This window comes from Acartia tonsa, chromosome 1, assembly GCF_053477335.1.
Source record: "Acartia tonsa isolate MP-2025a chromosome 1, ASM5347733v1, whole genome shotgun sequence".
In the NCBI taxonomy this organism is placed as follows: Eukaryota; Metazoa; Arthropoda; class Copepoda; order Calanoida; family Acartiidae; genus Acartia; species Acartia tonsa.
Genome location: NC_137260.1, coordinates 52,162,124 through 52,184,948, shown reverse-complemented (window position 1 = coordinate 52,184,948; position 22,825 = coordinate 52,162,124). Strand labels below are relative to the sequence as shown.

General features: G+C 31.1%; 1 protein-coding gene across 1 annotated transcript in view; it reads left to right on the top strand.

Moving 5' to 3' along the window:
- The window catches only part of LOC145331027 (uncharacterized), a 140,387-nt gene that overhangs the window by 33,670 nt on the left and 83,892 nt on the right, over window positions 1-22,825 (top strand). The window contains exons 2-5 of the mRNA XM_080175629.1: window positions 7,552-7,620; window positions 9,301-9,365; window positions 12,735-13,401; window positions 14,027-14,114. Of these exons, the coding sequence (XP_080031755.1) occupies window positions 7,591-7,620; window positions 9,301-9,365; window positions 12,735-13,401; window positions 14,027-14,114 (850 nt within the window). The 5' untranslated portion in view covers window positions 7,552-7,590. The remainder of the gene's footprint in view (window positions 1-7,551; window positions 7,621-9,300; window positions 9,366-12,734; window positions 13,402-14,026; window positions 14,115-22,825) is intronic.

Genomic DNA, 22,825 nt, shown 5'->3' with positions numbered 1-22,825 from the left:
AAGTATAATGTAATTTAATACTAATATTAAATAAAGTTGGTACAAAATTTGAAGAATTTCTATGTAATTACCTTCAACCTTAGGCAGGCCAGAGAGAGAGAGAGAGAGAGAGAGGAGAGAGAGAGAGAGAGAGAGAGAGAGAGAGAGAGAGAGAGAGAGAGAGAGAGAGAGAGAGAGAGAGAGAGAGAGAGAGAGAGAGAGAGAGAGAGAGAGAGAGAGAGAGAGAGAAAGAGAGAGAGAGAGAGAGAGGAGAGAGAGAGAGAGGAGAGAGAGAGAGAGGAGAGAGAGAGAGAGAAGAGAGAGAGAGAGAGAGAGAGAGAGAGAGAGAAAAAGAGAGAGAGAGAGAAAAGAAAGAGGTAGGGAGATGGAAAGGGGGAATAAAGTATAATTTTCAGCTGCAGTTTGAAAACTAGGACAGGAGTCAATTCTTCACATGTTGAGTTCTGGCTGGGGATAGAGCCGTGTGAGAAAGTTTTTCATGTTGAAATTAGATAATATTTGCCAAGTTTTCAGATGCATTTCAATTCATATCAGAGAGTGCCCACACACACACACTCACACACACACAAGAGGGCAAGTGGCAAATACAACAAAAAATACAATCAAAAAAAGGAAAAATGATTTTTCACTAAAGTAGATGAAATTAATTACCTATTTATATTTTTTTAAATATTTACAAAAAAAAGTAAATGAAAAAAACACAAATCAATTACATTATATTATAGAGAATTTTCTCAGAAATTACCACATAACCGCAAAACATATATATTTTATATTTGATTTACTTTAAAAACAGATTTTTACCTAAACAAACAAATTTTGTTTGTCTAATTTTTAATGATAATTTTGGTTGTTTTATAAGGACTCACTTACCAATGTGGCCCTAAAGTCCAAATGCACTTAATCAGAAATGCTTTTTAACCCTTCTCCCCCTTACCGTAACCTATTGTTCCCCTTTTATTTTACCTTCTTTTCTTGCTAACTAAATGTGATCACAAAAAGTGCAAGAACAGAATTAATATTAGGCTAGAAGTTTTGCCAAATTTCTTATTTGTGTAAATGGAACATGAATAAATCCTCCTCCCTCCCATGGGTTATTTAAGATTTAGATCATCGCTCCAATAATTTGGAAGTAAGCATTAGGAATAGTTTTATCAATAATAATAAGTATAAAAATCCTGTAAAAAAGTGTTCTTATTATGTCAACATAAGCATGCTGTTATAATGTCGATATTATGTCAGTCATGGTCACTTTTTTATTAAAGCTTTATAGTCCATACTGGTAATTTCAAATTATTTAATAAATAGCATGTAGATATTAAGTCAGCCACGGTCACTTTTATCAAAGCCATAAATTCGAAATAAAATTTGAAATTGGATTTCGATAGATTGTCAACAGTTTTGATTGGAAAGATTAAATATACGCTGGATAAATTACTTAAAAACAACTGCATAAAAAATACAATACTGATAAGAGTCAAACGCTTTGTTAAAGTCTAGCTAATTACAGTAAATTCTATTCTAGTAGTTTTATTTGTTTAAATTAAAATCTGTCCTTAATGGCTGTTCCCTTTTTTAATTGTTTTGTACGTTTGTTCTCTAGAGGGGCTGTCCCCTAGAACCTAGTAATAGTGTCTAACTTTTTATCATTGTGACGTAACAAAAATCGAAGGATGAGAGGGGAGGTGGGAAAGGAAACCCCTAAAAAAGAGATGGATTTTTGTTACGTCACAAAGATAAAAAGTTAGACACTATTACTAGGTTCGTCCTCTATTATGTTTGTCACCAAGTACGTTTGTCCCCTAGTACATTTGCCTCCCTTGTAGGTTTGTCTGTGTACACATTGGGCTCTAGACAGATTCTAGAAGCTAAGGATGAAGCAATTTGATAATAATTTACTGATGAGCATATGTAGGTGTTTCAGTTTAAGTTCAAAGGACCGGAATACCTAATGAAATATTAGTCAAGAAGAGACAGCGCATAGTGGTACCAAAATTGACGTCATACAATAAAGTTGACCAATGCGAGGCCAGTATACACTATAGTTGACAAATGGTAAAATTTATAATAGCCTCTCATTGGTTATTTTATCGTATGACGTCACTTTTTTGGTGCCACTTTACGCTGTCTCGTTGTAGAATAGCAGCGGTCAATAACTCAAAACGTAATAACAAAAAGATTAACTTTGGTGGCAAGAAACTTTTCCCCCGTGAACACAATAGAAGAATGGTTTCCGTTTTGTGTTAGCAAATGGTGCCCTGTACACGCCATTCATACACAAATAATACAACTATCATTAATATGATAATAAGGTCGACACCACACAATAAAAACTATTTACAATAAATGAACTATTCAGTCACAGGAAAATTTGGAGAACGAAGGCTGTCTTTACCTGAGGTGGATTCTTAAAATAAAATAAGGGTCGCTTAGTGAGGCAAAATTGTTTTTGTAAAAAATCCTCCAAATCAAATAAAAATCTACAAAAATTAAACAAAATCTTATGCTCATAACCCTTTTATGATTTTATATAATTTTTGTATATTTTTTATGCGATTTTGGAGGATTTTTCACAAAAAAATGTTTGCCTCATTAATAATTTTGTCTTACTGAGCGACCCTAATTTAAAAGAAAAGAATCCACCTCTGTTTAGATTAGATAAGCTTAGATTAGGATATATTTTGTCATACTTATGAATTGCAATGCCCATCGCAGTTGCAATAAAATGTAAAATTTTTAAAAAAAAATCCTAAGGGTTTATATAGACAGTTGACTGGGGATACGTAAATAAATTGTTATATTAAAATGCATTGAACTTTTGAATAATAAAATATTTACGTTTATGTAAGATATTTCTGTAAAAAAATTATGATTCTTTGACGGCTAAGAAAATGTTTGTTTTTGGGGTAAAATTAGATTTTTAAAATCTTTTACCACCCCTAAATAATATTACAAACTACACCTCTATCTTAGCACTTCTTCAATATAAAAGAATATTTTCCACACATTATATTTGTCCTCTCCAAATGATAAAAGTAAAAAATAAATATTATTATTCTCATCTTTTTGCGAAGTATTTTTTTCGTGGAAAATTATAACATTTGACATTATAAGATTGTTACAGAAAAAATATTTTTTTCTCTAGAATAGAGATTTTCCCCTACAAGTCTAATTGGTTTGTCGGTTAGTTCATAATGTTCTAGTCACTACGCTCTCTCACGCTACATCTACTTATATTTCAAGAAAAGTAATTTTAATAGAAGCTTTAAAATCTAATGATAAAGAATTTTTCCAACCATACTTTACTTAAAAATAATGGCTTCGGCTTTAGTATTGTTATTTGAAGGAGACTGATAATAGCCTTAAATCATCCCAATGCTTAAATTTAAAGGTAACATATATAGGTTTAGGCTGAACAAAGCTTTCCTAATAACTAAATCAATTCAGTGATTAATGAGATATTAATTGTCAAATAAAAAAAACCTTACCTTTTTATAAAAGAAGGTGTATTAACTTTTTCACTTTTTATTTAAGATAGCTAGCCGGTTCTTTTAGTAAGTAGTAGATGTAAAATTTTTCATAGAATTCAGATAAGCAATAGTTATTTTTGTAGACCTCTTATTTTTTAAGTAATTTAAGTTTAAAAAAAAATTAAGTCGATTTTAAGGTACTAAAATGCAACAAAAAAAAGAAAGAAAATGGCCATTTTGAACAAAAATAGTAAGATCTTTAATTTGACACCTTACTTTTTCAATTCTGTCAAGTAATTATTGAAAAAAACAATTTTTTAAACCCACAAGAATAAAAACTTTGAACTAAATTTTATCATTACCCAGGCATAAGAAATAGGCGTTATATATACTGTTAAAATGAGAAAAATATTACAAATCCATTCTAAGCAAAATTGCAATAAAAAGTTTACAATATAGTTTATAAACTACAATAAAAGGAATTATATGAAAATATTATATTATATTATACAGGCAACCACCTTATTTTTTGAATTGAGAATAAAAATGGGAAGGGGGTAAAGAGGGGGTAACTAGGGGATGACGAAAGTGTTGCCTGTACAACAAAATACAATAGGCCATTTTTTAACTTTATATTTTTTTACTTTTTTTCAATTTTGCTCACAATGGATTCGTAATATTTTTCTGATTCTAAAGGTATATATGAACCCATATTTTTTTTACCTGTCAAATGATAAAATTAAGTTCAAAGTTTTTATTCTCGTGGGTTTAAAAAAATCAATTTTTTCAATAATTACCTGACAAAATTCAAAAAGTAAGGTGTCAAATTAAAGATCTTACTATTTTTGTTCATAATGGCCATTTTTTTCCTTTTTTTTGTTGCGTTTTAGTACCTTAAAATCAACTTAATTTTTAAAAAAAAAACTTAAATTACTTAAAAAATAAGAGGTCTACAAAAAAACCGATTGCTTATCTGAATTCTATGAAAAATTTTACATCTACTACTTACTAAAAGAACCAGCTAGCTATCTTAAATAAAAAGTAAAAAAGTTAATACACCTTCTTTGAAACCGATTAATATCCGCTTGATTAGAAACTGTTTTCAGCCATACTGAAAAATCATGCATAGCATCGTATTATGCGATAAATAACTCTTCTTGTTCCTTTTATTTGGTTTCTATGTTGGATTTTTATTAATAAAATAAAAAAATTGTAAAATCTTTTTGCATAAAAATGAATAAATATTTGTAGATGTAAATATAATGTTGGTACATGTATAAACCAATATACAAACATAATACGAGTATCAGATTTCAGTATTTTGGATAACATATGTAACATATACAGCACTTATAATGTATATTAGAGTGTTGCAAAATTATACTTAAAATTTTGCAATCAGCTGATTTTTACGTTTAAATCATTATTTTAATTAAAAGATTTTTTATAAAATATATTTTATCAAGGCTATAATTTTTGAGTGGCTTAATTCTAGTTTTACTCTCATTGTTAATTATCTAAGTATATATTGTTTACGTAACAACAAAATTAGCTTTTGGCAAAAAATGTTTTCGCACACCCCCTTAAATAAGGTACAAAGAGTCTTTTAAGTCTGTGTACTTGTATACTTATAGGGATATATTTTTATAGATTTAAATCTGGATTTATTGCTAACATTTTTAATCAACCAACTTCCTTAAATCAATTTGAAAACTACAAGTTAGAATATTTAGAAGATTAGATTCATATACACATAACGTATATCATCTAATATCTATCTATTAAATTCTGTGTGTGAATTACAGACATGCCAGAGAATACAGGAAAACAGCCAGTCTGCCAGACAGACAGACATACATTTACATGTTAGGCAAGCTAAATAGCCAACAGGCATACATGTTTAGCCTGGAGGAATATGGTTTACAATCTGTTATTTAATATTCATATGTTATACATATACCAACAATATACATATGACTATATATGAAAAGTTGTGTATGTCTAAACTATTAAGATCCAGATTCTTTTAACTTTGAGAAATAGGAAGAAAATTTTAAAAATACTCAAATCAAGATTTTAGTTATGATTTTATGATTAAACTTTTATGTTTAGATAAAGTTCTTTAAAGTTCCTATAAAAATGACGCCACACAATAGAAATGAATAAATTTATTACCAATGGCTGGCCAGTATTAATTTTAATTGACCAATGGTAGGCCAGAATGAAGTTATTTTTTTTATAGGCACTATTAAAATATTAAAAGCCTCTCTTTAGATTAGATATTCAAATTAAAGGTATTAGGAAATCGGCTAAAAGGCTAACAAAAATATTTAACTTATTTTCTTCTTTCAAAATATTTATCTTTCTTTCTTTCTTTTATTCCTTGCTATTATTTTGTTTCTCCCTGTCACTCTCTGGTAAATGTAAATAGTCCTTCTCTGCTACTTTGATGTGAAATGCAGCGCAAAGTGGCACAATTCACTATTGTCTCTGGTGCAAAATTCAAACTTTAATTGCGAATAAAGAAATATCTTAATTTTTACAATTTCATTAATCTGTAACTTTAATTATACAAATCATACATCAGGCTAATAAACATTTACTGCGTTTCAGGATGTTTTGTTTGTTATTTCTTCAATAATGATGTTATCACATCAATTAAATTGTTGGCTTTACAAAAATAATTAGGAATACTTATAAAATGTTTGAAATTGACTCACTGTGTTTTCTAAAGGAAAATGTATACAAAATATGAATTTTGTATTTGTTTTATATATTTCCATTTTGCTGTGATATGGATTTAGTCCATATATATACACACAAAATATAGCCTTTTCTTCTCCGCTTTTTCTAATAGTATATATAAAATGTATATTATAGTATATACACTATAAAAATTTACTTTATTTTCAAAATATATAACTCGACTTTTTATTACAAACCTTTAAAAGTTCAAAAATTTTGCTACGAAAATTAATAAAATTTTATTCTAGTCGACAGTAGTTTATTTTAAACGACTATAAATGAATAAACTGTTTCATAGAAAAAAGTCCATTACAGTACACAATAAAGGAATATTTTTTTACAGTACATGTACATATATATAACAAACTGTTAATGCTTATACATTTTTAGACTAGCTGACAAAAAGTGTAAATTTGCTTAAATATTCAAAATTTACATAATTATATATTTATACATTTATTTTGGTAAATCATGACAAATTTAGTCACAATTATTTGTTTTTACTCTATAAATTTGAATAGTAACAAGTAGCTCTATTCTTTATTTTTCATATATGTTTGTTTAGTCCGATTTTTAAAATCTGCTAACTTGTCTATGAAATAATATTATTATTTAGGAGGTTCCAGGGCTATGTGTCTGCTAACTTGTCTATGAAATAATATTATTATTTAGGAGGTTCCAGGGCTATGTGTCTGCTAACTTGTCTATGAAATAATATTATTATTTAGGAGGTTCCAGGGCTATGTGTCTGCTAACTTGTCTATGAAATAATATTATTATTTAGGAGGTTCCAGGGCTATGTGTCTGCTAACTTGTCTATGAAATAATATTATTATTTAGGAGGTTCCAGGGCTATGTGTCTGCTAACTTGTCTATGAAATATTATTATTATTTAGGAGGTTCCAGGGCTATGTGTCTGCTAACTTGTCTATGAAATATTATTATTATTTAGGAGGTTCCAGGGCTATGTGTCTGCTAACTTGTCTATGAAATAATATTATTATTTAGGAGGTTCCAGGGCTATGTGTCTGCTAACTTGTCTATGAAATATTATTATTATTTAGGAGGTTCCAGGGCTATGTGTCTGCTAACTTGTCTATGAAATATTATTATTATTTAGGAGGTTCCAGGGCTATGTACTTGTCTATGACATATTATTATTATTTAGGAGGTTCCAGGGCTGTGTGTCTTCTAACTTGTCTATGACATATTATTATTATTTAGGAGGTTCCAGGGCTATGTGTCTGCTAACTTGTCTATGAAATATTATTATTATTTAGGAGGCTCCAGGGCTATGTGTCTGCTAACTTGTCTATGAAATATTATTATTATTTAGGAGGTTCCAGGGCTATGTGTCTGCTAACTTGTCTATGAAATGCAGGAACCAGCATGGAACAATCAAAAGGTAATATTTATTTTCTATTTCATTATCTTAGCCATGTACAACGTGTTCTTTTAAGCTTAGATTACAACACCAAATATTTATATTTGTACATGTGTAAGCCTGGTCTTGCAGTAGAGAAGTGTACACTTGCATTTGTCTAATTACCAAGGGGAGTGTGTACACCCCCATTCTAAACTATTATTTTTTCTGATAAGTAATTCGTTATCCCCCTCCCTCTCCCAAAAAAGAGCACTAGTATCTTTTTGTTTTCCAGATTATTTCTCTCGTTTTGAATTTACCTTGTTTTTATTTGAGACATCCAGGTAAAAAAATCCTAGACTGTAGAAGAAATACAAGACAAACAAAACACACATTTTTTTCTGTGTATATATTCTGTATGTAAGCCTTTCTGATACAATTTGGTAAACAATATGCCCTCAATTTGAAACTTTTTCTGTAGAAACTTTGTTTTTCTCTCTCTCTCCACCCTTCCCGAGATTTGTCCCGTATTTGTTTCAGTGACATGAATACAAATACTAGAATACTTTTTTATCAAATCGTATTATATACAGCTTTCCGCAGATATTAAAATAAAAGCGGTTAAAACCAGTTTTGATAGCCCCTAGAACCGGTTCTAATCTAGCGGATATTAATCGGTTTCGAAGCCATATGGAAAATATAAACAGGGTTGCAACCACACTGCAACAGTTTTATATTCGCAAGGATCTGAAGGAATAAGGCAATGACAATAAATTGATGGACATCTAAAAATTACCCCTTCTGTAGTTGTTACATTATTAGTTGAACATTATTGGAATCAACCAATCAAAATGCAATACCCAGTACCCACAGTGCTTGAGCCAACGAATAATAAATTTTGAATTATTATAAATTAGCTAAAGTGCAATTTTTAAGATTAATGATAAAATTATTGAAAGATATTTTAAAATTTGTTTTAGCGTTTTTCAGATCCTATTCGAGAATTTAATACTTTTCCAATCTTAATTTTTCAAAACATTGTCCATGTCTGAATATATGTGTGCTGTGTTTTGTGTGCTGGTTTTGGCCAAGTTTTTGCTGCTGGGGTTGCAAACAATGAATTTGATTTTAATAAAGTTTTAGTTGATTTTCATCAATGGAGGTTTAGGTTATATTATACGTTTTTAAACTTTCATACATATTGAATACTTTTATGTCAAACTAGGCTTTGTAAAAACGTTTAGTTAAAAAATGTACCTAAATACATATAAATTTAATTCCTTAACTACAGAACCTCTAGATGCGAGGGGCTCGAAGCTGCTAGAAGTAAAACGTCCGTCCGTACCTTAGTTCGCTTTTAAGATTTACCTACTGTTTCTATGGAATAATAGTGGAATTCGCCCAAAATATTGTTACATTATGATTATGAAGTCATACAACATTGATGTTCTTAACAAGATCTTTATGTGGAATATATGTATAATACAAGCAGCTGAGCCCCTGGCATCTAGGAATTCTGTATTCAAAGGGTTTGGGAAGGGCATTTAATTCGCCTAAAAGCATTTTAAGACTTGAATCTAAAAATAACATATCCTAAAACCACCCCTCTGAACCTAAGTACAACTTTCTTCAAATAGAGATCTAAATCGTTTGAAACCTTTTTTAATTGTCGAAAAACTTTTGACTTTTGAATATAATATTAAAATTATGTTTTTTATTCAGGTTCGCAATTGTCAAGGAGTATCAAGTAGAAAGTCTCGACGAGGGACACAGGAGTCCCAACGCAGGTAATTAAAGGGATGATAGGCTAATTCAGGGTCTGATTTTATACATGGCACATTTTGTACTTATAGGGGGGTTTCTCGTGTTTTACAGATAAAATGTACATCACAAGTAATTCTTTTAAAGCTGAATATTAATTTAACTGTTAGAATCAGTATTTTAATTGCTATTTGCCCTTGTACAATTTTAACAAACCTTCTAGACAGCTTTTACCAACAACAAAATTAATTCAAAAAATCACAAAACCTGTACGTGATTTTTAACTGTCGTTGTTGGAAATACTTAGTAGAATATATGCATAGAGGGGGCAATAGATCTAAAATTCATATTTCTGACAGTCTTGGACTTTGGGTACCAGCGCAAAAATGCCGCTAAAACAATTATTCCCAAAGCAGACGACTCTTACTGAACTAACCAATACAAATACTAGCAGACTATTTGAAAAAAATTCAAAACAAATTTATTTTGGATTTAAAACAAAATAGTTTTCTTCTAAGAATGGGTGGGATAAACCAGAAATTCTTCTGTGATACTTCTGTTACTATACATTCAAAACAACCCCTTGTCAAATATGAAAACAAACCCTAATTATGGTATTATTTGTAAGAAACTGCCAGTACTAAGGTCATACCTTTTATGATAAATTACAGACTATTCACAGGAAAATAAGACAAGATAACCTACTTTTAAATACTTTTCATTCATTGTTTAATAATTTCTTATTATACAAATCTAATAAAGATTGCTATATCAAAATTTTCCAGATATATCTGGATTTGAAGATATTGAGTCAGAACTCTAAAATTGAATTAAATGCCCATTTTCCCCTCCCTTATTCCCTGTAATTTACTACCTTTTTATATGCCCCTTAAATATTATTTTAGATCTATTTCGCTTGTTGGCTATACCTTATTGCTGCCTTCTAGGTATCTGTTATCATTTTAAAGTCTTACAGTTCCCTATAGTCCAAAATTCTGCCTATTGTAGGAAAATATATTACCCTCAATTTTCTTATCAATGGGACTAGCCCATCGAAATCTCCATTTGTAAAATAGACCAAAAGTTCAAGTTTTGTCACTCAGTAGTAAGTATAATATAAACTATTATATATAATATATATTTAATATTACATACATATCTTTTTACACACTATAAATCATTTTTATTGATAACTAAAGTAAGTCTATTTAAAGCAGGTATTTTATACAATTAAGGTCAGTTCGTATGTTGCATATTGCCACTTAATACTTGCATAATATTACAACCGAAGGAATTTAAGGCGGGGAAGTAAAGGATCGACCCCCTTTCAACTTTCTCTTGGTAGAATGTTGGTACCTTCCCCCATATTGTTATAAACCTTCCCAGGACATATGAGAAGCTACATTGTAAAAGGTTAGCGGTCAGCGATTTCCTTTTTTACACGCAGAAAGACAGACAGACTCCAAGACATTCTGTTACTTTTATATAAGGATATTGATCTAAGGTACAAGTTTATATTTGTTGAAAAATATAAAATAACGTATTTTGATATGCTTTAAATTCCGGAATTTTATTGAATCCATTACTTAGAAATGCTAATAAATAGGTGTATCCCCCATGAAATAATGAACTATTTTTAGTGACATGTAAGCTTCGCTTTTATATATGTTGTCATCTTGTTTTCCTCCTTCGTTTCTTATGATTATAGAATATTTAGTCCAGGACCAAAAAGATAAGATTAAGCCTTTTACATGGGCATACACACACATACAATACATACATGCACACATACACACATACATACATACAGGGCTAAATGGCTGAAAGCAAAGTGTTTTTACTAGAAAATATCTATTCAAAATATTACCAATAATGTAGGTGTTCCGAAATAATTCAAAATAAGATTGAAAATGTTATTTTTTGTTAAAATCATAGCTCAACTTAAGATATTTTAACCAATTAAAAAAAATAAGGTTTTAAAAATCAATATTTACCTTTTTTATGGTGAAAATATTTATCCAAAATTATTACTGATAATTTCCGGGCAGGTTTTAAGCTAAATGATTAGCTTGCTGTCCTCCCTTCTTAGGTATATGGCATTGGAAAGCCATGAAGAAGTCACTAATTTTTTAAAAAGTAGTAAAATTTATTAAATTCGACTATTATTACTTTATTTTGCTTTATAACAGAAAGCACTTTGCTCTTAATATAGGTAAGATAAAATTGTTTAAATTTTATACTTAGAACAAAATATGTAGAAGACTCTAAAACTTTTGAAAAAAAAACTCTTGAAGATTATTGGGTATAAATTTGTTTTTCATCTTTTTTTCTGAGATAAACTATCAAAGCATTCAAAATTTTAAAATTTCTATGCCTATTTCTTTTCTTATACACATCTATCTTACCTTAGCATATTTTGAATTCTGATACGTCTGTTTAGGCTAATGATAATCATTTAATAACCAGCTACCTGACCCTTTATCTACAATAATCTATGATTTTCTAGAATATAAATTTATATTTAGTGTATGCACCCTTTATAACCGCCAACAATTAAGCTACAAACTTTATGGCACAATACTTTATTCTGCAAAAGAAACACTTTTAACCCCCCACCCTTTCCACACCCAATCATGGTTTTCGGTGATAAATGCAAAGAAAATCAATGCTTCCCAAATTTCATTCTTTGGCATAATTGTAAACTGCACATGGTTAATTTTTTTTACCAAAGATTAAGTTTGATTAAATTTTTACAATTTCGAAGACGAAGCCTAAGATACATAACTTTTGCACCACGTCCTCTTCCCGTGAAGTCATAAAATGAGGGAGATGAGAAGAGAAGTGGGAATGAAAATCCCTAAAAAAGAGATGGAGAATATGACGTCACAGGAAGACGACGTGGTGCAAAAGTTATGTATTTTAGGCTTCGTCAATTGAAACCCTTCTCTTGAAAGAAAAAATATCAACCTTTGAGGCACTTAGAGTTAGATAAATTTGTCTCTCATTTTCAAATTCTTATTTGTTTGAATGCATTTTGGGGTTGGGTCTTTTACCTACAAGATGTGAGGAAATGGGGAGAAATGGTTCTCCAATTACAGAAAAGAGAACTTTATCAACTTTGTCGAAGTTTAAACTAGGTTAGACTGGCTGGTAGCTTGGCGCGCAATATTTAATATGTTGAATATTCAATTATTCACATTCAAACCATTCTTACATTTTGGTTGGTTATGCTTCAAGCTTAAACTCAAAGTTTATGTAAAATTATAGAAAAGACAATTTTAATCTTTCTACACAAATAAATTTTTTTGTTTATCTGCAAATGATTTAAACTATAATCAAATGACTATAAAAGATTATAAATCTTTACAATATTTTTATTTTTCTTTAAATTTTAGATCCTCTGGCCCTGCAGACGGCAGAGCAGACACAACTGCACACCATCCCTCTCCTCAACAACCCCACCATCACCTCCAGGCTGAGGGGGGTGCCACCAGCAGCAAGCAGGGGGCCTCCTCCAGCGCCAGGCCCAGGTACAGATCCAGCTCGGTGAACCGGGGCACCAACCCGATAACCCCGCCCCCACCGCCCCCCACCCAACAAAACAGTCCGCCCTCGGTGATTGCCGCGCATCCAAAAATACCGCCAAGTCTTGAGGACATTCCGCCGCCCATACCGCCGCATGGCATCCGCGTGATATCTCCCACTCCTACACTGCCGTTGGCGCCGCTAGATTTTCCCTCCGGCCCGCCGCCCCCCGTTCCGCCACATCAAAGCGAATTACAACAACAACAACATGGTAATTTGAAGCATCACAAACGTGGAGATTCCACCGGTCAATCTCTAACGAATGGGCATCGTTCAGCTGGCAACAGCAATACCAACAGCAACGGGCGTAGTGAGGCGCAACAGCGTCAGCAGTCGCATCAACAGCAGCAACAGTGGTCGGACAAACGTCTGCTGCCACGGACTCCGAGTGAGTTGGAGAGAGAGCAGCGGACGGAATCATTTGTGGAGGGGATTGATCATCTTGTAGACCAGGCGGCTCTTCAACACGCTGCTCAGGTAATTACATATATTGGATCATGGAAAGAAAACGAAGTAGCGGGTTTCGTCGTATTTTCGCTGTGGCTTTTTACTATTTCTAGCACTAGCGGGGGGGCTCTAATCCTGCGGGGCTTATTTCCTAACCCTGCTGGGTAATCATTAACATTTATCTAACCTAACCTAAAATAACCTATCAAAAGCTACTGTGAAAATACAATGACACCCACTACTTCGTTTTCTTTCCATGATCCCATTTCCATTCTTGGGTATTGGATCTTCTCTGATATTATTTTTCCTTTGTCTTTAAAAGCCAAGGATTTTAAACAACTAAAATAATTTTTAATTAAATTGATTTTCATTATTGTGAAACAGCGTATAGTGTCTAATAAAAAATGACGTCATCAATACAAATGACCAATGATAGGCCAGTATACCTTGTAATTGACCAATTGTAAATTGTATACTGGCCTATTATTGGTTATTTGTATTGTATGACGTCATTTTTTATTGGACACTAAACGCCGTTTCTATAATTGTAATTATTTTATAACATAAAAGGTTCAGTGTAAAGTTGAAAAACCAATGTAATAATTTTTGTGGTATTAGGTTTTATTACGGAATATTCTATTATATTTTTGTTTAGGTTCTGGAGGCAGCTATTCAAGAAGAACATCAAGCCAGAAGTAAATCTTTAGAAAAGGAACATCACAGAAGAAACAGTAGTAGAAAAGGTAATTTTTATTATGATTAAGGATAAAAAAAAGAACAGTTTTTTTTCAATGTTTTAATTTATGTAATATAAATGATAAAAATTGTATGTATAATAGTTATTTATCGCATCGTATTAGAGACAGTTTTCCGCGTATATATCAATGAAAAGTAATTAAAGTAAAGCCAGTTTTTCTAGCCCTGACGGGCCCTAGGCCCGGACTAACAAAACTGTTATTAATTTAATAATTTTATCTTAATATTTGCGAAACATTATCTGTAATACGACGTTATACTTATACATGATTTTTCAGTATGTCCCGGTAACGGTTCTAATCCAGCGGATATTAATTGGTTTCGAGGTTATACTGGAAAGAACTTTCTCGTATTCATTCGAATCCGGTGGATAGGAACCGGTTCTCATCCACACGAAAAAACTATGTCTAGCATCGTATTATATCCAGCTTTCTACGAATATAGAAATGTACAATCATAAGATTAAAACTAGTTTTTTTAGCCGGTGACTTCGTCACCTCGGGGCTAAAAAAACTAGTTTTAATCTCATAATTGTAAATTCTATATCCGCGGAAAGCCGTTTACAATACGATGCGAGAAATAACTATTCTTTGTTTTAAATTTAGAATAGAATGTTACTTTTTTCATGAAAAAAGAAACTTTAACTAAAATAAAAAATTTTAATAGCATGATGTAAAAAGTACAAAAGGTTACCCAAACTTGAGAATTAGACAGCCACATTTAGCAGGCACAGAAATATGTCCATAGGTGTGCTAGGAATATTCTAATTATTTTAAAATAAACTAATTTTATTTCCAGATCAAATAGATTAAAAATCTACCAGAACTTAAAAATATATCAAAAAGAATAATATTTTAAATAAATTTAACTTTCTCGCTTATTTAAAAAAAAATACATATATGATTTTGTAAATAAATCAATCATTTTAATTAGATTTACATATGTTTTATTGTCAACTGTTCCTTTTTATAGTTCCTTTAAACACACATATTTTATAAAGAAATATTTGACGATAACATCAAATGATAAATAAATCTTGGGGGAGATAAAATAGAAATAATTTTTGATAATCTTTTGACTCGCCTGCGGCCCTTACACCCTCAGGAAACCAGTGAAGCATATGCTATGTGTCAATATGCTTCTTCTTTTTTACGAACAGGCAGACAAAAATGTAGCACGATTCTTATCATGTTTTTTTTGAGTAGTACAGCTGCTATATAATTGTAGTATGTTCAAATAAATAACAGAGTGGCAGACATTTCATTATCTTTATTATTAAGTATACAGAAAATGCCAAATAATCAGTAAATTCATGATTCAGTTTCTGATTTCTGATATTTAATTTTAAACAACATAATCTTAAGTTACTAGTATGAATAATGTTCAAGTTTCTTTTTCGAATCAAATTGATTTAAAATCTATAAGAACCATGTGGAAGCATACTTTTTAAGGTAAGATATATGATTGTATCTGCCCCACTATTATATGTTTTCCCTCCCCACTTTCCTTGGACAAATAATAAATATGATATTATTTATAACAAGAATTATTTGTCAACAATACTTCAGAGTCACTAATGGGAATTGGACCTTTTATTGTCTTTTTTCTAACTAGTTGCTGCGCCCTTAACCTCTAAGGCACCCTAAATTTATCAACAATGAGCTTAAATTTAGTCCAAGGCAAAATTAAAATAAAAAAGTAAGGGATATTATCAGATTTTGACGAACAGACAAAAACCTGGCTACCCTATATAAAAGAGAATATTCTTTTTATTTAAAAGTAGATTAAAATGATTATAAGCTCATATGCCTTAAAAATATCTTTATATACGAAAAGTTTCAGTTTGGTATAATGTTAATTATTTTTTAAAATATCATATTATATGTATAAAGATTTTGTGTCTATATGTTTTATTTCTAGATTTAAGTTTTGGGTTTGGGTTTTAGTAGTTTGTATACTTTTACTTCTTGAAATTAAAGTTATGAAACAAAGTGATGTTGAGATGTATTTTAATAACCAGTCACTTTAATAAACTTGAAATGATAATATTAAAAATAAATATCTATCAAATGCCTATTCTTAAATATACACACAAACATACACACACACACACACACACACACACACACACTGGCATCAGATCTTGCTGACAAAGTAATGTTGACATAAATCAAGGCTTACATTTTACCTTAGACAAGTTGTAATAACAAATACGAATCTCAAGCTTGCAATAAAACATTTGTTGAGTGTGTTTTCAGCTTGTTTAGTCAGCCTCAGCCTGCCTGCTCATTTCCTCAGGGATCTAAAAGGATGAGACAATGGCCGTTAAACTGAAGCAATCCCCAATGCTGATACACAAAAATACCCCTTCTGTAGATTGAAATTAGTGGTTGACACGTTATAACACTCAAACGTATCAACCAATCAAAATTCACTTAAGTCCCCAAATTTGTTAAGCCAATGAATAAGAAAACGTAATTATTAAATTTTGAGGACTAGTGTAATAAACAGCCCATTGTCCCCCTCTCTTTCTGTAATTTTCCTATTAAACTTTAAATTTCATATTTAAAAAGACGGAATCACATATTGACGATCCTTCTTTATTTAGGTTTAATTTTTATTCTAATTAATCTTTTTTTCTGGTGGTAATGGGGCACGTTCTTTTAGGGGCTATTTCTCATGGGAGAGTGGTGGAACCCTCGCATCAACTTGTTATAAACCTTCTTAGGACCTATGAGAAGCTACCCTGTAAAGGTGAAATAAAACGGTTCATCGGTTAGCGAGATCCTTAGGTTAGGTACACACTGAAAGGGTCCTGTTACTTTATTATAAGGATTCCAAAAGAAATATGTTATGTAATGATAGAATTTTTTTATCATTCTTATTCAAAAATATAAATAGTAACACAAATTTAAAAAAAATAGTTTTAATCTAGCCAACAAAATTGTATGTTTTATTACAATGTGTAATATTTATTTATATTTTGTACATGCATGTTCTATTCTGACATTTATTATATAAACAGAATAGAAATACTTAGAAGCTGCCGTTAGGGGTAATGCATAATATAGATAGTTGGTAATTTTTTGTTGTTGAATTAATTGGTCCAAAAAAATAAAGTATGTAATAAATGAAATCTCCCTAAAACCTGCATATTTCAAATAGGTGTGCCATTAGTATCAAATTATTTAGGTGACACCATGGAAACTGTCCCAATTTTGTATAACTTTTGCGGAACATGTTCCAGTTACGTCATATTTTTCTTTCCCGAAAAAGGGAAGGGGGAAAGAAAAAAAAGGGAAGGGGGGAAGAAAAAAGAGATGGGAGAAAAGGGGGTTTTCCCCATCTCTTTTGAAGAGATTTTCTTCCCCCCTTCCCTTTTTCGGGAAAGAAAAATATGACGTAACTGGAACATGTTCCGCAAAAGTTATACAAAATTGGGACAGTTTCCATGGTGTCTATTTAGGTGTGTCTAATTCCATTTAGTAAGAATAAATTAAAATGTTATATTTAGAAAACAAAAAAAGGAATTTACCCTTGAAAACGACAATGATCACCCAACGGTTGCATCACATTTTGATTTTGTTGTGAGTGTCCCTGTCTTGCATTTTGATGAGTCATAACTTTATAATAAGAAATAGATTGTATACTATTTTTCATAAAGAAATCTCTCACTCTTATTTTTTTTCCTTTCATTAAATCTTTTGGAGTTTTAAAGATTTTTATAAAAAAGCTGAAGTTATTTTCCCTTAACCTCAGACCTCAGGGATCTTAAGGGATAAGACAATGGATGATAAATCCCCAATTATGATGAAAGAAATTACACCTTCTGCATATTACAATTGTTGGTTCAAAAGTTTAGACACTAATAGTTTGGATCATCTAATAATGCAAAGTAGAATGATGTCTGTCCGTCCGTCTGTCTGTCTGTCCGTCTGTCCCTTAAGATCTCGGTAACCACTGAACCTATCGGATTGTACTCTTCAGGGAATATACCTACTGGTCCTGTGGTGGTTTTGGGGTATTTTTTTGGGGGGTGGGACACCCCTAACACCCCCAAAAACAAAAAATCTCCCCCCCCAATTTTTTGTTTATGGGGCAGTTGGTACCATAAACCAGTAGTACTTTTTTTTTTAATTACCTCTTGGGGAAAAGCCCCTAGAGGCAAGTAATTCAATAAAAGAACCCAAAGTTTTTCAATTAACGAATAAGATAACGCAGTTTAAATTTATTAAAGATTTTTGTATAAGATATGAAAAACAGTTCTATTTATAACATTCATTTTTTGTCAATCGCCTACGTGATATTTCAAATAATAAAAAATAATAATCTTAAATAAAAAGCTGAAGCACTTATGTTATCAAGCTTACTGCGTATTTTTATAAAACAATTTCTTACAGTCACATCAACTATGGAACATTTTTTCTCTCTCATGGGTATAGGGATAAGACAATGGGAGATAAACTAATATTATACTTATATTTTGTTATAAAAGTGTTGCAGAATAATAGAATATGATTGTTCCAAAGTTATTTAAATCTATTTATCTTATAATTATCTACAAAAGATTTAAGATTTTAAAAAACCCACAGAAAATTATCCATTAGCATATCCTTGTTTCCCTGTGCTTTTTTTTATCCAGATGATATTTTCACTCAAGGTTGTATCTTTCATATAATATAAGTTCTTCATGTAAAAAGTGGAACAGGGACAGGTTTTAGGCTGTTTTCATCTTTTTGAATTGTGTACTTATGCTTAAAAAATAAAATTTATCTTCCATTGTTTTATTCCTGTAGTTAACATGACCTATGGCTTAAGAGACTAAACATAGAACGATAAATTGATGTACATCCCAAATTATGATAAAATAATTTTCCCTTCTTAAGAATAAAATTTTTTGTTGAAAAGTTTGAGCATTGCTACAATGTCCCAACCAATCAAGATATGATAAGCTCGAGAATGGAAGAATGTGTATAAAAATTTGAGTATTAATATCCCCTCACTCACTGGCTAGCAGAGAACCAATTTTACACAAAAGAATTGTGTAATGGTTGAATCAAACTGATAAAAATCTTCGAAAAAAATTCCATGTTCCTGTTTAAAAAGGGAAGCAAATACAAACATAAGAAACAGGATAGAAATATCCGCAATAGCGAAACATACTCTTTTAGATTAATTATCCGGAAAAGGTTAAGCATGCATCACAAATTATTTGTTCTAGATTTTCATTGTTTAATATCAAAGATGATTAATTTAAAATACAAAAAATCATTTGTAAAAACTAGTTCATGCTAAATTTCGATTATTCTTATTAATTGGGTGTTACAAGCTTAGTTAAAACCAGAAATATAGAAAAAAAGGTGTATGTGTACAATTCAAGTAAAAGAATAGAGGGGTTAACGAGATATATGTCCCGATTTTGTATTTTTCTTTGAAATCATCTAATGGTTTTAAAAATATAAAAAAAGAGCAGAAAGCAATTTGCTGCGCTATTGGCTAATATTCAAAGACCCAATTGAAAGTCGGCACAGGCTCAACGGGGTAAGGGCATACAGTTCCCCCTCACTTGTTTAATTTTAATACATCAATAAGTAAAATTGTTCTATTTTTTGTCTTTAAAGACATTTGTTAAAGAATGCTTAACCCATGAATTCGTATTTATTAATGAGGAAACAATATTTGTTTTCATGTAACAAACTTGAAAAAAAAAACCTAGTGTTTGAGTAACTACACAATATATTGGTAACATGATACTAAGTAAAATCATATGTACAAATAAATATCAACGATTGTTTGTATATCGCGAGGTAAAACAAACATAAAATACACTTAATACAGTTAGGGAGTTGAATCCATTTTTATAGAAGCAGAAATATAATCTATGATTATGGTTTGGACCCTCTAAAACTGTAATCTACCTTTCCACTTTCCCCTCTCTTGGTGAAGATATCTTCAACGCCGATACGATTTTTGAAATGTAAGATTCTACTTTCCCTTCTCTTGGTGAAGATATCTTCAACAAGAGAGACAAAAGTGGAATCTTATATTTCAAAAATCGTAACGGCGTTGAAGATATCTTCACCAAGAGAGGGGAAAGTGGAAGGGTAGATTACAGTTTTAGAGGGTCCAAACCATAATCATAGATTATATTTCTGCTTCTATAAAAATGGATTCAACTCCCTAGCTGTAATACTTCTTTATTATTGGCCCTTTTTTAATAGCGCAGCTAATTACAATTATTGTGTGTCCATCAGTCAGACCGTCAGACGGTATATACATTTCAAATTCTAAACAATATCATTATCTTCTGTATAACACTTTACTTTTCCTATTTTATAGAGAAGCGTTGATTTGTTATTGTTGCGCTATTATTGGAAATCATTGGTCTTTTTAAAAGCAAAGCTTTTCTATAATTAGGGTCGGTCCGTCCGTCCGTCACGGATAGCTTTTTTCGTTAATTTAGACATGTTAGAATTGTCCTATCGTTTTCAAATTTTGCATGGTGATTCCTTTAGTAGTTAGGTACGATTTAGAAAGCGTAGCAACTCTATAATTATTACCAAAATGTCCTTACGTCCATTTTAAACATGTTGATTTTTTTACTTTTTTAATTAGCTTTTTTCGTTAATTTAGGCATGTTAGAATTGTCCTATCGATTTCAAATTTTGCATGGTGATTCCTGTAATAGTTAGGTACGAGTTAGAAAGCGTAGCAACTCTATAATCATTACCAGAATGTCCGTACGTCCATTTTAAACATGTTGATTTTTTTACATTTTTAACAACAAATTTGTATGTGACCTAATTGTCCGATTGGTCTGATTTTTAGTATACTGATTCCTGAGACAACAAAGTACAATATTATAAGCGAAGCAACTCTATAATCAAGTCCTAAAAATGTAAGTATGTCCAAAATCATTATCCTGTATCAAGCAGTTTTTTAACAAATTTACTTACAATTTTGCTTTGACTCTTATACATTCGCATTCTGATTATTCAGTTCTGACATTATACAAGTGTTAATGTCCGTTTGTCCTACCGTTTCAGAGCTTCGCTTTTATGGATGTTGTCATCCTTGTTATTAAATAAATATATCATTTCTTTATAAGTATTATGTTGTTGTAACAAATGTTTTGTATTTGCAATAAATAGGTATAATTTGTCTAAAATTAACAGTTGGGAGATTAAAACAGGACTCCTTTTAACCATATCACTGTAAGGGTTAACACATTCGCTTATTGTTGCGAAAGTATTGAATACAAGTCACAGTATTAAACGTTATTCTTAAGGTGTATGCCACATTTTAAAAAATTGGTTTAATACTTCTTAACTTCAGTTTGGCTAGTAAAATTTGAAAATTTAACATTTAACACTTCCTTTTAAATACTTTTCAGATTACTGTTAAATTTTTATATCTATATCAAATTTTTCTTTCACAAATTAAATTTTAAAAAAAGTGTTATATCATAAAAAAAGGTGGAAGTTAGAAGATATACATATCAGCATTCTTTTTTACTTTGGTTATCAAAGAGCTAAAAGAAGAATTCAAACAATAATGGAATTGTATAATCAATCCATCTATAACACAACAAATGTCCATCTGAAGCTCTAACATTCTTCTGGTAAAGGTCTAGATGGGGACCTAACGTTAAAGGTTAATTAAAACTATTGAATCTAAACTTAGTTTCATATTTGTAACTGATCAATGTGAAAGGACAGAAGTGTTTACAATTAGAAACAGATGTTGTCTCACTCATTACCAACATAAAAACTAATTTTACTTTTTTATTTGACAATAAAAAACACATTTAAGATGTCAATGATTCTTTACAGGCTTTGCACCTGGCCTTTAGGGGCTTTGTCTCATGATAATACATATCATAATAAATTTGTATTTAGAATTAAGTAAGAGGACAGATTTTTTCATTCAGGAGAGATTAAAAGAGTTAAAAACCTGACTTGGATATGATGTATTCCTCTCTCTTTTATTAGTTATTTCTCGCATCGTATTATACAGGGGCGTCCAAGCTTTTTATTTTGGGGGGGGTAAAAATTTTTTAAGGGGGGGGTAATTCGGTTTTGGGGGGGGGGGGTAAAATGGCGCACGAAGCGCGCCGCAAATTTTTTTTACCCGCCCCAAAATTACCCCGGGGGTAAAATTTGCTTGGGGGGGGGGTAATTACCCCCCCTGAAATCTGTTGGCAGGGGTAAAATTTGTTTACCCCCCCAAAATTTACCCCCGGGGTAAAATTTTTTGGGGGGGTAATTTAAATTTTATCAAAAATTTAGTATTAAAAATGTATTTACCCCCCAAAATTGTTTGGGGGGGGGGGTAAATACCCCCTCCTAAATGGTTGGGGGTGCCTACAGCACCCCCAGGGTAGGGGTAAATTTTAAATGGGGGGTGGGGTAATCGCCCCATTACCCCCCCCTTGGACGTCTATGGTATTATAAATGGCTTTCCGCAGATATAGAATGTACAATTATAAGATTAAAACTAGTATTTTTAGCCCTGAGGTGCCGAAGGCACTGGCTAAAAAAACTGATTTTAATCTTATGATTGTACATTTTTATATTCGTAGAAAGCTGGATATAATTTGGTGCTAGACATAGTTTTTTCGTATGGATGAGAACCAGTTCCTATCCACCGGATTCGAATGAATACGGGAAATATTTTTATATATCAATACTTAATTTAG